General features: G+C 38.9%; 1 protein-coding gene across 1 annotated transcript in view; it reads right to left on the bottom strand.

Moving 5' to 3' along the window:
- Positions 1-5,579: 5,579 nt before the first annotated feature.
- LOC121964020 (zinc finger MIZ domain-containing protein 2-like) overlaps positions 5,580-17,931 on the bottom strand; it is a 31,916-nt gene continuing 19,564 nt past the window's right edge. The window contains exons 15-21 of the mRNA XM_088076081.1: positions 17,385-17,542; positions 16,754-16,821; positions 13,963-14,031; positions 13,081-13,361; positions 11,504-11,679; positions 11,229-11,426; positions 5,580-10,523 (exon numbers count right to left, since the gene is read on the bottom strand). Of these exons, the coding sequence (XP_087932207.1) occupies positions 10,416-10,523; positions 11,229-11,426; positions 11,504-11,679; positions 13,081-13,361; positions 13,963-14,031; positions 16,754-16,821; positions 17,385-17,542 (1,058 nt within the window). The 3' untranslated portion in view covers positions 5,580-10,415. The remainder of the gene's footprint in view (positions 10,524-11,228; positions 11,427-11,503; positions 11,680-13,080; positions 13,362-13,962; positions 14,032-16,753; positions 16,822-17,384; positions 17,543-17,931) is intronic.

Raw genomic sequence — 17,931 nt, 5'->3', positions numbered from 1 at the left:
CGCAGTAAGCGCGCGCTCCCGCTGCCGGGGGAAAATGTGACTGCGCGGGCCCGCGGTCAGGGCGCGGTCCGTCCGGTTCTCCGCATAAAAAACAAAGTTAGCACGAAAAGTTCAGGGCCGGAGTCCCGGACCCGGAGGGTCCACAGAGGGGGGCAGCGGGAAAAAACCGAGAGATGTACAGAGGCCCCGAGGGGCCAAACACAACCACATTTTACACAACTAGTTTCATAAAACAAAACCACAGATTCATCAACAGTTGGACAAAACGAGACAATTTATTAAAACAAACACATTTCACAAAACAGTCCACTAAAACAACAGTCAGAACAAACATTTCACCAAAACAACAGTCAAACATTTCACTAAAACAACAGCCAGAACAACCATTTCACTAAAACAACAGTCAAAACAAACATTTCACTAAAACAACAGCCAAACCTTTCACAAAACAACAGTCAAACATTTCACTAAAACAAGTCAGAACAAACATTTTACTAAAACAACAGTCAAACATTTCACTAAAACAACAGTCAGAACAAACATTTCATTAAATCAACAGTCAAACCTTTCACTAAAACAACAGTCAGAACAAACATTTCACTAAAACAACAGTCAGAACAAACATTTCACTAAAACAACAGTCAAACATTTCACTAAAACAACAGTCAGAACAAACATTTCACTAAAACAACAGTCAAAACAAACCTTTCACAAAACAACAGTCAAACATTTCACTAAAACAAGTCAGAACAAACATTTCACTAAAACAACAGTCAAACCTTTCACAAAACAACAGTCAAACATTTCACTAAAACAAGTCAGAACAAACATTTCACTAAAACAACAGTCAAACATTTCACTAAAACAACATTCAAACCTTTCACAAAAACAACAGTCAAACATTTCACTAAAACAACAGTCAGAACAAACATTTCACTAAAACAACAGTCAAAACAAACATTTCACTAAAACAACAGTCAAACCTTTCACTAAAACAACAGTCAGAACAAACATTTCACTAAAACAACAGTCAAACCTTTCACAAAACAACAGTCAAACATTTCACTAAAACAAGTCAGAACAAACATTTCACTAAAACAACAGTCAAACCTTTCACAAAACAACAGTCAAACATTTCACTAAAACAAGTCAGAACAAACATTTCACTAAAACAACAGTCAAACATTTCACTAAAACAACAGTCAAACCTTTCACAAAAACAACAGTCAGAACAAACATTTCACTAAAACAAGTCAAACCTTTCACAAAACAACAGTCAAAAATTTCACAAAAACAACAGTCAGAACAAACATTTAACAAAAACAACAATCAAACATTTCACAAAAACAACAGTCAGAACAAACATTTCACAAAAACAACAGTCAGAACAAACCTTTCACTAAAACAACAGTCAAACCTTTCACTAAAACATCAAACATTTCACTAAAACAACAGAACAAACATTTCACTAAAACAACAGTCAAACATTTCACTAAAACAACAGTCAGAACAAACATTTCACTAAAACAACAGTCAAACATTTCACTAAAATAACAGTCAAACATTTCACTAAAACAACATTCAAACCTTTCACAAAAACAACAGTCAAACATTTCACTAAAACAACAGTCAGAACAAACATTTCACTAAAACAACAGTCAAAACAAACATTTTACTAAAACAACAGTCAGAACAAACATTTCACCAAAAACAGCAGTCGAAACAAAACACATTTTATCAACATACGATCATTTTGAAATTTTTCATTTCATTTTTATTTCATAAAAAAATTTACCAAACAAAACAATTTATCAAAACAACCACATTTCACAAAACACAACCTCACAACAAACGACCACAATTTCACATAAACACAATTTCTGTTAAAACACGACGATTCCTCAAAACACGACAATTTCTAAAAAAAAGACAAAACGAATTTCACAAACCACAAGAAACAATAATTTGGGCCGCCTGATGGCTCAGCGGATAGAGCTGCATCCCATGTGCAGAGGCTGTGTCCTCACTGCAGTGGCCGCGGGTTTGAACCCACCATTGGCCCTTTCCCCTCTCCTTCTCTCTCTCCCCCTTTCACACTCACACTGTCTTGTCAATTAAAGGCAATAAAAGCCCCCAAAAAAATCTTTTAAAAAAAAAAAAGAAACGACAATTCACAACACACAATTTCAAAAAACACATCCATTTTTCTCAAAACACAATTTCTCTTTTCACTCTAGGGCATGTTTTCTTTAATCACAAAAAAAATTAATTAATTAAAAAATAAAGATAAAAATATTACCAAAAGAAAAAAAATCTGCAGAAATTTTCAAAGAAAAAAAAGCCAAAAACATTCAAGAAAAAGAATCACTAAAATTTTAAAAGAAAAAAATGCCAAAAGTGGCAACAATTTGTAAAGGAAAAAATGGCAAAAGAGAAAATGAAAAAAAAGCCAAATATTGCCTCAGATAGCAGTTATCTTAAAAAACATCAGTAAACAAACACAAAATCCAGCCATTTAAAGGTGTATTGTCCTCCCCTAAACCAAAAACAAACAAACAAAATAACACACGTCCCCAGTGCTTAAATATACCCTGAATGTTTTGGAAAGGTATAATGATAATGTCTGTTTTTACAGTTTTGGGCTGCCATAAATGGCATCATTTTTTGTGATTCAACAAAAATGTTTACAGGACAATAAAATCTATTTTTTTTAAGAAAAGGCCTTCATGAAAACATGCCTTCATATTTTAAAAATCGCCAAAATATTTTACTTAAAAAGCACCCAAAATAATTACAAAAAACACAAATGTTTTCTTCAAAAATCACCTAAATGTTTTCTTAGAAAATCGCCAAAAAAGCCTTATTTTAAGAAAACTGGGCATGTTTTCTGTGAAAAAAGAAAACTGTAAAATAAAAGACAATAAAAATCAGTCCCTCCCCAGTGCTAAAAAGTTATTTGAAATAACACACAGTCCCTAATGTTCCAAAACTCGGCTCCCTTTTAACTGTCGAGCTTCACAGAAAAAAAAAAACACTTTATTGACATGTTTTCACACAAACACTGCATGCTAACGATGTTAGCACAAGCCTATGGCAATTCCCATTGTATGAATTAGCCTAGCAGCTAGCAGACTTTCTTCTACATACAAAGCCTGAAAATAAAAATTACACACGACTTCAAATGTTTGTTTCGATGCAAATAATCAGCTGCACATCATCAACACAGAGAGCAAAGATGCTCACTCCTCTGCTCCTCAGCTCCTCAGCTCCTCTGCTCCTCAGCTCCTCTGCTCCTCAGCTCCTCTGCTCCTCAGCTCCTCAGCTGCTGCAGGTGAAAACCCCCACCTGAAAACAATCAGCTTCATTTCAGCTCTCAGTCAGCGCAGGCTCCTCCTCCTTCTCCTCCTCCTCCTGCTCCTCCTGCTCCTCCTGCCCCTCCTGCTCCTCCTGCTCCTGCTCCTCCTCACACCTGGGCTGTATTCAGCACCAACAAGATGTTGCCAACCTGTTTGTTTAACAAAAACTTAAAAGCAATTACCCAAGAAATTAGCAACAAAGTAGTAAAAAGTTAGAAGAAAATTATCAGAAAATAAGAAAAAAATAGAAAAAGAAAAAGACGTCCAGAAAGTGCTTAAAAAGTAACATGATTTTAATTATATAACAAGATATTTTTAAATGTAGTTTTATGTACATTTTTTCTTTCTTTTTTTATCATAATAAAAACCCTAGCTAATATTTAGATCATTTCCTTGTCACTTTTTACAAATTTATTTATTTATTGCAGTTGAAGGAACATTTCATTAATTTTTCACATTTAAAAAAAAGTTTGATTTAAATGTTTGTGTCTGAACGCAGCTCAAGAAAACTGAGCTGCGTTCAGACACGACAAAACATTTGCACCACCAGAGTTTGGAGAAAAAACAAAAATCCTAACAAATAAAACCGAAATAAATAAAGCTCGAATTCTCTCACTGCACCTCAAAACTAAACTTCAACCAGTTTACACACTTGTTTTATCTTTACTTACTCTTTACCTTTACTCGAGTGTACCTTTACTACACAACATTTACTAAGAAATATATACTTTTACTCAACTACGTACATTTCCTTAAAAAAGTTATACTTCATACATGTATACTTTTACTTTTTAACATGTCCCTTAAAAACTGTGTACTCTCACTGTGCAACATTTCCTTAAATATATAATTTTTCTTCTTTACATTTCCTCTACAAAGTGAAGGGAGGGATGGACGAACGAAGGCCTGGTGTGGAGGAAAAGTTAGATTTTATTATGAAAATCCTGTAAAATTGTGAAGTCGACCTTGTTTTTCTTAGAGCGTTAAAGAAACATTTTAAGGTTTTATTCATGTTAAGAAATAAACTTAATAATTCAGAAAATTCAGACCACGTCCCTTTTGTTTCACTAGGTTACTTTTACTTTTAAATTTATTTTTTTAAATCATAAAATAGATCGATCTTTTGATTAAAAAATATATATATTATTATCCAGTACTCTTTGCAGCTCTGCTTCATTTTTCCTTTTATTTAATGTTGATTTTTTCATGTTTCGTCCTCGTTCTCGACTTTTCCACACTCAGACCAAACATTTCATATAGTTTATAGATAATTAACCCTTTGAATCCTGAACATATTAGTCTGATTTCTTTTAAAAACTTGCTGAGGGGGCAAAAAGCAACTTCACAAGACACGGCTCAAAAATAAAATTATTAAAAAAGTTACAAAAGAAAGGCCTGGAAAAAAAGAAAAACAAAGAAAATGACCTAAAAATGTGCTGAAAAAAAACTGTATAATATATATTTTTTTGTAGCATTTTCCATCCATCCATTTTCTTCCGTTTATCCGGGGTCGGGTCGCGGGGGCAGCAGCCTAAGCACGGAAGCCCAGACTTCCCTCTCCCCGGCCACTTCGTCCAGCTCTTCCCGGGGGACCCCGAGGCGTTCCCAGGCCGTAGACGTAGTCTCTCCAGCGTGTCCTGGGTCTTTCCCGGGGCCTCCTACCGGTGGGACGTGCCCTGAACACCTCACCAGGGAGGCGTCCTGGAGGCATCCTAATTAGATGCCCGAGCCACCTCATCTGGCTCTTCTCAATGCGGAGGAGCAGCGGCTCTCCTCCGAGCTCCTCCCGGATGACCGAGCTTCTCACCCTATCTCTAAGGGAGAGCCCAGCCACCCTACGGAGGAAGCTCATTTCGGCCGTAGCATTTTGAATATAAAATTAATAATTAAAAATAAAGTTTTCTGGACATTTTCCCATATTTTATTTGATAATTTCTAAACAATCCTCACTAATTTTTAGGTCATTTTCTTGTCATCTTTTACCAGTTTCTTTCTTTTTACTCATTGGTGATTTCCTTTTGCCCATTTTTCTCCTTTTATTTTCTCAAGTTTCAAAGGGTTAAACACCTCATGAAAGAGGTCTGAACGCAGCACAAGAAAACTGATGTTAGTCCTGGTTTCAAAGGGTTAACAGTAAACATTTCACAGTTTCTAATGAATGCTCTGTGTGTGTGTGTGTGTGTGTGTGTGAGAGAGAGAAATCAGCTCAGACTGTCCTCTGAGTGTCTTTCCAGTGTGTGTTTATTAAATTACAAAGGTTATTACTGTTGTTGTTAGCATCATTACTGACTGATACAGTGTGATCTTGTACAGATTTTTTGGAAACACCACGACTGTCTGGACTCTATCACTTTACAACATACAGAGTAATGAGGAGGAGGAGGAGGAGGAGGAGGAGCAGGAAGCCTCTGTCATCATGTACAAACATCGAGCTCTGTGACCTCACGGCAACAGTCTGAGGCAACAACAGCAACTTTCTGCCACTTCTCCTCGTTCACGTCACAAGTTGCCCCAAAAGTTGCTCTGGAGTCTGTCAATGTCTGTCCTCTTTGGGCGTGAGACAAAACCTCACTGAAGGCTCGACTGCAGCAGCGAGGAGACGCAGACGGTGGTGGCGGCGGTCACCCGCCCGGTCAAAAGCTCCACAGTTCAATGTTACAGAAAACATCAGTCACATAAAGCATCTCATCCCTACGGAGGCCCATTAACGCCAACATGATGGGGGAAAAAAACCTCATTAGTCATCATATTAAGTAACTTTGCCAAAGTAATGACTCAATATCTTAAAATAATGATCCGATCATTTTTTCACATTACTTCTAGATACTGACTCAGTTTGTCACTATTTTAAGATATTTAGTCTTTATTTTGAAATAAAGTTATTATTTGAGACACTAACTCAATATTTTGGGAGATTTTCTAATTATTTGAAGATCAGTCTTCATATAAAAAAAATCTTATTATTTTGACATAGTGGGTCATTATTAACTTGAGAAAGAGACTTTATTTCGAGAAAGTCTTTTTAAAAAAAAAACATTTTAAGATATTAAGTCATTATTTAGAGATAGAGAAGCTTTACTTTCTGAAAGTTTTAAAAAAATGTTTTAAGATATTATGTCATTATTTTGAGAACCAGAAGCAACATTTTCAGGAAAAAAACATGTTTTAAGATATTACTTCATTATTTTGAGATTCTAAGTCATTACTTTCAGAAAGTTTCTCATTATTTTGATACGTCTTATTTCAAGTTACTTATTATTTGGAACATTAAGTCCTGAATCATGTTTTTTGTTATTATTTTGAGATATTTCAGTTTAAAAACATCTATAAATAATCAATTAGTCAAAAAGTCATTATTTTAAGAATGTTTCTAATTTCAGATATGAAATTAATATTACGAGAAATTTCTTATTTTGATATATTCAGTCATTATTTCCAAAAAGTTTCTCACCATAATAACTTTGAGGAATCTTTTTTTCCATCACGATGGCAGCAATGGGCTTCCATAGAATACTTATTAAAATTCAGATGTGCTTAAATTCACTCATTTACACTCAGCCACGTTTTATTTGGTTTTAAAACCTATTTATGTCTTTTACATTTATTTTATGTCGTTTTAATGCCTTTCTGTCTTGTGTGAAACATTTTGGATCTCCTCGTCTTTGAAAGACACTAAGATTTAACCCTTCGGACAGTTTATTATTATCGGGTTTTGCTCGACCTGAAGAATGAACCGTGACGACATCAGTGAGCGTTTTTTTTGTGCAGGTGGGAGAGAAACGATGGAGAAGGAAGCGACAAAAGTCAAATAAGAAATCATCCGAGAAAATACGAGCGTTCAGAGCTCATTAATAACTGCTTCAGGCTTGTATTTTGAAATATTAGGTCATTCTTGTACGAAAGTTTAATCTTGAGATACCTGGTCAGAGAATTTTATCTTAAATAACAACTAAATATCTCAAAATAATTTAAAAAAAAAACTACGCCATTATTTAATTATCATTTTGAGATGTCATCATTTAACATAATCTCAAGATAACGACTTTGTAACTTCAACAAGAACTCAATATCTCAAAATAATAAAAAATACTGTCATTACTTTAAAATTTTTATTTTAAATATTTTGAGATATGCAATTATTACTATAAAATATCTTAATATCTCAAAATAATAGAAAAAACTCAGTTAATATTTTTAAAATGTTTTTAATCTTATGTGAGATAAACCATTATTAGGTTTTTTTTTTTTTTTTTTTTTTTAAAAAAAGACCTAATTTCTCAAAATAATAAAAAACAGTCATTGTTTTAAGAAAGTTTCTCATAATTATTTAGCAGGTCATTATTTTTTAAATTAAATCTTAAAATAATGATTTTGTATCATAAGTTAATGATCACTTAATATCTCATAATAATACAGATACTTCTGTTCAAACAGGTAAAAACTCACAAAATGAGCAATGAAAGAAGAAACAACCCAGAAATGAGCAAGAAATTCGTAAAAAGTACAAGAAAATTACCTGAAAATTAGTGAAAAGTTTTTTAAAAGTTAAAAACAAACAAACAAGACAAAAAATTACATAATTGTGTGACATAATTTTAAATGTGTAATTAAGATCATTATAAATATAAGTTTTTTTTAAAACAAGCTTTCTGCCTTTTTTCATCATTTTTCCCTGGATTTAAAAAAAAACAAAAAACATTTCAAGTTACTCGTTTTCTTTTTTCCATATTTTTTAAAGAAGAAATCAAACCAATGTGCTCGGGGTTGAAAGGGTTAAATGCTTGTGAAAGGCGTCTGAAAGCTGCACAAGAAGAGTGATGCGGCTGCAGGTTTCAAAGGGTTAAAGGGGTTTTTGGGAGAGTTTTTCTCGGTCGTCTGCTGTAAAGGCCTCCGAGGCAAACTGAGATGACTGAAACGGAGACTGTCGCGCTCTGATCCAGGCGGGACACGCGTGCTCGAGAGAACACGCTGATGTGTGACGACCGTGACGGCCACAAAGTCCTGCAGCGTTCAGAGCGGCTCGGCACGCTCGTGCCACGTTTAAATGTGTCGGGGACGGCGGTCAGTTGGCGTCCGTCTCTAAAACTTTAACACCAATCAGACATCATGTGTCTCCACAGTGTGATTTTAGACAGCATGCCGGCACCACGGAAACTAAACAGCTGTAACATACGTGTCAGCAGCTGTTTGTAAACAATAATAATAATAACCATTTTTAAAGAATACATTTAGCCTTTTTTTTATTTAAAAAAGTTTTTTTTTTCTCCCAAAATGTTTGCTGATTTTTTTTCTTTCATTTTTTTCTTTAAAAGTTTTGGGGATTGTTTTTTTCCTCTAAACTTTTTGGTGACTTTTTTTCCTTTAATATTTTTGGCAATTTTATTTTTTCTTAAAAATTTTCAAAATTTATTGGCAAGAAATTTTTTCTATTTCAATTTTTTATTTTTTTTTATTTTTGTTTTTCTTCAGAAACTTTTGGTGATTTGTTTTCTTTAAAATCACCAGCATGACTCCATTTATCACCCAGAAACTGTAAATTAGAAATTATTGTTGGATTTTCAAACAATCCACCTTTTGTGGACATTCACGGAAGCTGTGCTGTTTTTTTTAATGTCCCGCGGTCAACATCAGCAGCATCAGATAATTTAATTTCATTTATTTAATAAAACATCACTTTCTTAATAATTACCTGCACCTCTACGTTTCAACTTTGAAGACTGGATCAGTTTTTCTTGTGCTGCTTTCACACACTTTCACGAGTATTTTACCTTTAAAAACACGAGTGAATAGATTCCATTCTCCACAGAAACTCGGAAAAGGCAGCGAGCAAACCGAAAGAAATGAAGGTTTCAAGATGACGAGAAAGCAACCTGGAAATTAATGGAGAGAAAGAGAGAAGTAAGTGTATTAGAAAATTATCCAAAAAAAGGTCAAGTGTCCAGAAACTATATTCACATTTTTAGAAGTATATATATTCGAAAAATGTTAATTAATAATATTAATATTAAAAAAAAAATTTAGTACTTCATTCAGGTAAATTCTTTGTTTGTTTCTGTGTTCTACTTTAATTTTCTTGTTTTTTTCTTGTAATTTCTTTTTTTAAATTTTTTTTTACTAATTTCTTGTTTTTTCTTCTCTATTTTAGGTAATTTTCTTGTAAATTTTGAAGTAATTTTCTTGTAACTTTTTACTAATTTCTTGTTATTTTTTTGACTAATTTCTTGTTATTTTTTTGACTAATTTCTTGTTCATTTTTCAGTAATTTTCTTGTAACTTTTACATTTTCTTGTTCATTTTTCTGTAATTTTCTTCTACTTTCTGGCTAAGTTTTGGGTCATCTCTTGTTAATTGCTCATCGCTTCCTCTCGTGTTTTTGAGAGTCGACTTTTTCCGCTTTGAAAAGATGAAAACAGTAAAACAATCAGCTGATGATGTTGAAATAAAGACGCTGTGGCTGAGTGTAAACGCTGGAGAGAGCAGACGTCCTTTAAAGCTCAACTTCTACTTTTAAACATTTTTACGTTTAAACTCTTTTGGACCAGAAACGTTTCGGCTTCAAACGACCACGCGGCTCCGAAACGACACGCCACATTCAGCTCTCGTCTCTGCTCAACGACAATCCCCGAAAAACCTGACAGATTATCACAAACTGACGTCCGCTGGGCAGAAACAGAGAGTGTAAAGGCTGTGTGTGTGTGTGTGTGTGTGTGTGTGGTTACAGCAGCCGTGTGGTCATCAGCAGCTTCCTGTGAGCGGCGGCGGCGGCGGCTCTGACGGGAATGAAGGATGAAGCATCAAAATACAGTTTGCGAGGATAAAAAACAATAAAATAAAGTTACCATCATCGTCACACATCAAAGAGTTTCATATTTAAAAGTTGTTGTTTTTTTCTTATCGTCCGCTCCGTCCTGTGCACGCGGCGGCCGCGTCGGACCGCCGCTCGTGTTGACGGGCGAGAAGAGAGAGAGTTCATATGTTACAGTAAAGTTCTATGTGTGTGTGAGTACGTGTGTGTGTGTGTGTGTGTGTGTGTGTGTGTGTGTGTATGTGTGTGTGCGTTCAGTTGTTCTCAAACAGCGACAGCAGGTCGTCGTTGTTGTTGTTCGGGAGATCCGGAGGTCCGAGGTACGACAGCAACTCGTCCGGGTTGGTCAACTCCGGAAGCAACTGCACAAAGAACCAGAAGAGACGAGAAGACGAGTTCAAATGTGATCCAGGAACCGAAGAAACCAAAGACTAAAACAATGAAATCACAAATCCTGATCCACTGATATTCTACCGACTCTTGACGAAAGCGAGCGGTGGTGACTGACAGCGTGATGCGAATACACGGAGAAACTTTTCTTTTCAGACTGACAGATTTCCTCCGTGGATGTAATATGTAGTCGAAAAAATGGTAGAAATCAAAATATATCGCAATGGAAAGTATCGCAATACTCAGCATGTCGCAAAATATTAAGAACTGCGATAATATGGATCAGTGAGTAAAGTATCGTGATGTCGTAGCGTGGAGCTGCTGGTCATTCCCACCGCGACTCTTTAACCAATGGGTCGCAGAAAAATCGGCACATTACGAGAAAGTAAATCAGCTCACGGAGCTCGACGTCGAACCTCAGAGAGCGTTTTGGGTCGACCTGGATTTATTAACCCTTAACTGCAGCTGCGAACATCGCTGATTTCATTACGTGCAGGTTTTATTATTTGTCCTGTTCTGATGTGAAGCACGCTGGGCTGCATTTCTTGTATGAACGGTGCTACACAAATTAAGTTTATTATCATCATTATTAGTAGTATTATTAAAAGTACAAATATATGAGTATCCAGTTGTATTTAAGTACTGGTGATACTTTGCGTATGCTGGTTTGTACTCACGTCCAGAGACGGTTCAGGAACATCCGCCGACACCCCGAGACCGAAGGAGCTGTCGCCTTGGAGACGGGGGTTCGGGTTGCTACGCTGCATCATCTGGTTGCTGCCCCCCATTTGGGAGTTGCCGTGGAGACCCTGCGACTGCTGCTGGGAGTGAGGAGCACCATGGGAAGTGGAGTCCAGACGGCCCGAGACCGACAACTGAGACAGAGAGAGAGGGGATCAGTAACGCTCCTAACCAATCAAACTCCACGCTGATGATGATGTCATCACCGTACCTGTCCGGACAGCGGGTGAGGGGGGGGTTTGTCGGGGGTGAGGAGGGCGCTGGAGAGCTCCGACTGGTAAGAGAGAGGAGGAGGACCCGGGGAGGAGAAGTCCCCACCGACCCCCGGAGTACCAGGACCACTGAAGTCTGAGAAACCAGCAGACTGACTGGGAGGATAGGACGGAGCTGAGGACACACACACACACACACACACACACACACACACACACACGCAGATCAATACATGTGATCAGATCTCTGTCACGTCTGAAGAATCATTCTGGAGTTTCTCATGTGTTTAAACATGAGATCAGACAAAGAGCTCTGTCTCTGATCAATAACGTCTCTGACTGATCAATAACGTCTCTGACTGATCAATAACGTCTCTGACTGATCAATAACGTCTCTGACTGATTAATAAAGTCTCTGACTGATCAATAACGTCTCTGACTGATCAATAACGTCTCTGACTGATCAATAACGTCTCTGACTGATTAATAAAGTCTCTGACTGATCAATAACGTCTCTGACTGATCAATAACGTCTCTGACTGATTAATAAAGTCTCTGACTGATCAATAACGTCTCTGACTGATCAATAACGTCTCTGACTGATTAATAAAGTCTCTGACTGATCAATAACGTCTCTGACTGATCAATAACGTCTCTGACTGATCAATAACGTCTCTGACTGATTAATAAAGTCTCTGACTGATCAATAACGTCTCTGACTGATCAATAACGTCTCTGACTGATTAATAAAGTCTCTGACTGATCAATAACGTCTCTGACTGATCAATAACGTCTCTGACTGATTAATAAAGTCTCTGACTGATCAATAACGTCTCTGACTGATCAATAACGTCTCTGACTGATCAATAACGTCTCTGACTGATTAATAAAGTCTCTGACTGATCAATAACGTCTCTGACTGATCAATAACGTCTCTGACTGATTAATAAAGTCTCTGACTGATCAATAACATCTCTGACTGATTAATAAAGTCTCTGACTGATCAATAACGTCTCTGATCCATAAACTATTGATGTATATTGTGATATATATCAATATGAATTAATATGAAAAACATCATGGTGATAAGACTCTATTCCATATCGCCCATCCCTAGAAACATCTAAAATATTCAGTCTAAGTGTTACAAGTTCAGATAAATGTTAAATGTTATAACTAAATGCTATGTTAAATCTAAATGTAACATGTTAACTGTTAAATGTTAAATATTAAATCTAAATTTTGTTATATCTAAATGTTAAATGTTAAGATAAATGTTAAATATTAAAGCTAAATGTTACATTTTAAGATAAATATTAAATGGTATAGTTAAATATTTAATATTATATCTAAATACTATATATTTTATATCTAAATGTTACATTTTAAGATAAATGTTAAACTCTAACATTTAACCGCCCTATGCGTAAAACCTTTAAAGTAAAAAAATTGGGTTTTTACGGACATATTTTATGTTGCAGAACATCTAAATATCACAGACCTAATTTACGGGACTAACGGCGTTTTAGGACTCGTTTCCAGCTCGCTTCGTTCCCATGTTCCCGGTGCAGAGTACCTGGTCCGGGGTAGTCCGGGGTGTTGCTGTTGTTGCTGCCCCCCGCAGGTCCGGAGGAGTAGGGCATCGGAGACGACGAGGAGGAGGCGCCCGAGGAGGGGGCGGGGCCTAGTGATGCAATCATCTCCATGACGCTGGGCAGGACCATATGACTCGGGCTGAGCGTCCGACAGCGCTTCAACACGGGACCGTCTGACTCCTCCTTCACATGGAGGTCCGGCTTCACCGGGACCGGCTTCCAGCTGCACACCGGGTCTATGGTGATCTCCTCATACTCGGAGCTGAGGAGGAGAGAGGAGGAGGAGAGGATAGAGAAAGAGAGGAGGAGAGGAGAGAGGAGGAGAGAGGAGAGGAGAAGGAGAGAGAGAGGAGAGAGGAGAGGAGAAGGAGAGAGAGAGGAGAGAGGAGAGGCGGAGAGAGGAGAGGAGAAAGAGGAGGAGAGAGGAGAGGAGGCGAGAAGAGAGGAGGAGAGAAGAGGAGGAGGAGAAGGAGGAGAGAGGAGAAGGAGGAGAGAGGAGAGAGGAGGAGGAGAGGATAGAGAAAGAGAGGAGGGAGGAGAGAGGAGGAGAGGAGAGAGGAGGAGAGAGGAGAGGAGGAGGAGAGAGAGAGGAGAGGAGGAGAGGAGGAGAGAGGAGAGGAGGAGAGAGGAGAGGAGGAGAGAGGAGAGAGGAGAGAGGAGAGGAGGAGAGGAGGAGAGAGGAGAGGAGGAGAGAGGAGAGGAGGAGAGGAGAAGGAGGAGGAGAGAGGAGAGGAGGCGAGAAGAGAGGAGGAGAGAAGAGGAGGAGGAGAAGGAGGAGAGAGGAGAAGGAGGAGGAGAGTTATTCAGCAGTTAAAGTATTTCAGATATTCGTCTCATTTAATGTTGTAAATAAAGTTTCTTACTTCTGAACGTAGATGAGGATTCCCAACATGTACTGATCCACCTCCAGACCCTCCAACAGAGCTGTCTTACTGCAACACACAGACAGACAGGGACAGAGGGACAGAGACAGAGACAGAGACAGAGACAGACAGAAAGAGACAGAGACAGAGAGAGACAGAGAGAGACACACACACACACACACACACACACACAGAGACACACAGAGACACACAGAGACAGAGAGACAGAGATACACACACAGAGAGACACACAGAGACACACAGAGACAGAGAGACAGAGACACACACACAGAGAGACACACAGAGACACACAGAGACACACAGAGACACACAGAGACACACAGGGACACACAGAGACACACAGGGACACACAGGGACACACAGGGACACACAGAGACACACAGAGACAGAGAGACAGAGACACACACACAGAGAGACACACAGAGACACACAGGGACACACAGAGACACACAGGGACACACAGAGACACACAGAGACACACAGAGACAGAGAGACAGAGACACACACACAGAGAGACACACAGAGACACAGACACACAGAGACACACAGGGACACACAGAGACACACGGACACACAGAGACACACAGAGACAGAGAGACAGAGACACACACACAGAGAGACACACAGAGACACACAGGGACACACAGAGACACACAGGGACACACAGGGACACACAGAGACACACAGAGACAGAGAGAGACAGAGAGACAGAGACACACACACAGAGAGACACACAGAGACACAGACACACAGAGACACACAGAGACACACAGGGACACACAGGGACACACAGAGACACACAGGGACATACATAAAGTCAGGTAAAGTATAAAACGTAGTAAAGTGTCTCTGACATGTGTAGTAATATTGTCCAAAGCTGACAGTGGATGTTTGTGCACAGAGCGACGTGTGCGGTATTAAAGCAGAGCCTAAAGGGTTAATGATCCATGGCGGTTGTGGGCGGGGCCAGATGACCTGGACCCCCCTGTGCCCCCCCACTCCCAAAAACAATTACACAGTAATACAAATACAATATCGCGGCGACGCCAAAGGCGGAACAAACGCGTGGCATTTGTTTCCAGAGCGCTTAGAGCGCTGCGCCGCCGCTGGTTGGCTGACGTGCGGACGACTCCAAAAACAGGCCGCTACAGCGATCATGTGACGGGGCGGGAGCGAGAATACCGAACGGACTAAAACACACCTGAGATCCAGCAGGCAGGTGCACTGAGGAGGACAAGAAACAGACGGAGGAACAGAGAGACACCACACACACAGCTGATTATCGTTTATCTGTTCTCTTTATTTAATGTTACTGAAACAAACAACCACAACCACAACCACAACAACAACCACAACAACAACAACAACAATCACCACAACAACAACCACAACAACAACAACAACAATCACCACAACAACTACAACCACAACCACAACAATCACCACAACAACAACAATCACCACAACAACCAAAACTCCAACCACAACCACAACAACAACAATCACCACAACAACAACCACAACAACAACAACAATCACCACAACAACCAAAACTACAACCACAACCACAACCACAAAAACAACAACCAAAACAACAACCACAACAACCATAACCACAACAACAAACACAACAACAACCACAAAAACAACCACAACAACAACAACAACCACAACCATAACAACAATCACCACAACAACCACAACAACAACCACCACCACAACAACAATCACAACAACAACAATCACCACAACAACCACAACAACAACCAAAACTACAACCACAACCACAACCACAAAAACAACAACCAAAACAACAACCACAACAAACACCACAAAAACAACCACAACAACCACAACCATAACAACAACAATCACCACAACAACCACAACAACAACCACCACCACAACAACAATCACAACAACAACCACCACCACAACAACAATCACAACAACCACAAAAACAACAACCACGACAACAACAACCACAACAACAACCAAAACAACAACAACCACCACAACAACCACAACAACAACAACCACAAAAACAACCACAACAACCACCACCACCACCACAACAACCACAACAACAACAATCACCACAACAACAACCACAAAAACAACCACAACCATAACAACAATCACCACAACAACAACAACAACAACAATCACCACAACAACAACAACCACAACCATAACAACAATCACCACAACAACCACAACAACAACAATCACCACAACAACAACCACAAAAACAACAACAACAACAACAACAACAACAACAGTGTTTTTGTTGTTGTTGTACTTCAAACCCAACTAAAAACTTAGCTGTAACTGCAATACTGTTACTGCACTGGTACTTTAAAGTACTGTATTATTATTTAAACTAAAGACTTCAAACGCTCGTCTTTGTCTCTGTTGTCCGGGTGAATGTGTCCCTCTGACAAACCCTCGGCAGGACCCCAGAAACACGGGACCAGAACCGCCACGGTCAGCTGAAAACCTGACGATGGAGTCTGTCTCTGCAGCCGCTGCAATCCATTCTTATGGATCTGAAGTGAAACTAATCGATCATCAATCAGAGACTTTATTGATCAGAGACTTTATTGATCAGTCAGACAGAGCTCTTTGTCTGATCTCATGTTTAAACACGTGAGAAACGATCCTTCACAGACGTGACAGAGATCTGATCACATGTATTGATCTGTGTGTGTGTGTGTGTGTGTGTGTGTGTGTGTGTGTGTGTATGTGTGTATGTGTGTGTGTGACGTACTTGCACACAGGACATCTCCATGTTCCTCTCTCACAGTTGAGCTGCAGGTATGACTCCAGATCAAAACACTGCAGACACAAAGACAGAGAGACAGGCAGAGAGACAGACAGACAAACAGATGGACAGTCAGTGTGTTGTTTCTCACACATCGTCACAGACAACTTTGCAAAACTTTTACATGACTTTTCAAGGACTTTTTTTTCTTGCTCATCATTTTTTAGAAATTTAAAATTCAAACTCGTCAAACATGATGTGTTCAAGGACCATCAGAAATGTGAACATCCAAAATGATCTGCTTTTTTAGGGTTTCTGTCTGTTTTTTTAAAAAAACATACCTTTTAAAAATAAAAGATATTTTTATTTGAGAAAACATGCAGTCCAAACCCTTTTTCTTCAATAAATAAATATAGGAAAGTGAATCTGCCCAAATTTTTAAAAGAATTTTTAAAAGATTTAAAAGAATAAAAAAACAAAGGAGAAAGGAAACTTTTTTAATGCAAATCACCAAAAAAATGACATTTTGCTTTAAAATTTGAAGAGGGGAAAAAGCAGACATTGGTGAAGTTCTCTAACTTAAATGACTCAAAGCCAAAAGAAAAAGGTAAAAGAACGTCCAGGTGGGCCCTCTCACCTGGATGTGTCTGCAGTCGTGACCTCTGGCGGGCAGCTGGATGCGGCGGAACGTGATCGGACATTTCAGCGAGACTCTGATGGCGGTCTGCTCCACGCCGTCCTCTCCGTTTAACCCGGGGGTCCCGGGGATCGATCCGCTGCTGAAGTTCCTCTTTACTGAAAAATAAGGGAATCCATGTAAATTAATATCACGGGTTCATTCGTATTTTCAGCGATACATTTCTGTGAAACGACCGTCGACTCTCCTCATCCGTTCTTCACGATTTTAGAACAGCGTCGTTCAAATATCGATTATTCGTAAAAGGACTTCAGAGCAGAACAGACAGACAGACAGGCAGACAGGCAGACAGACAGACAGACAGACAGACAGGCAGACAGACAGACAGACAGACAGACAGACAGGCAGACAGACAGACAGACAGACAGACAGACAGACAGACAGACAGGCAGGCAGGCAGACAGACAGACAGGCAGACAGACAGACAGACAGACAGACAGACAGACAGGCAGACAGGCAGACAGACAGGCAGACAGGCAGACAGACA

This window comes from Plectropomus leopardus, chromosome 4 (genome assembly GCF_026936395.1).
Source record: "Plectropomus leopardus strain MGB_pleo_1.0 chromosome 4, ASM2693639v1, whole genome shotgun sequence".
NCBI lineage: Eukaryota > Metazoa > Chordata > Actinopteri > Perciformes > Serranidae > Plectropomus > Plectropomus leopardus.
The sequence above is the reverse complement of the archived record's forward strand: the minus strand, read 5'-3'. Positions and strand labels throughout refer to the sequence as shown.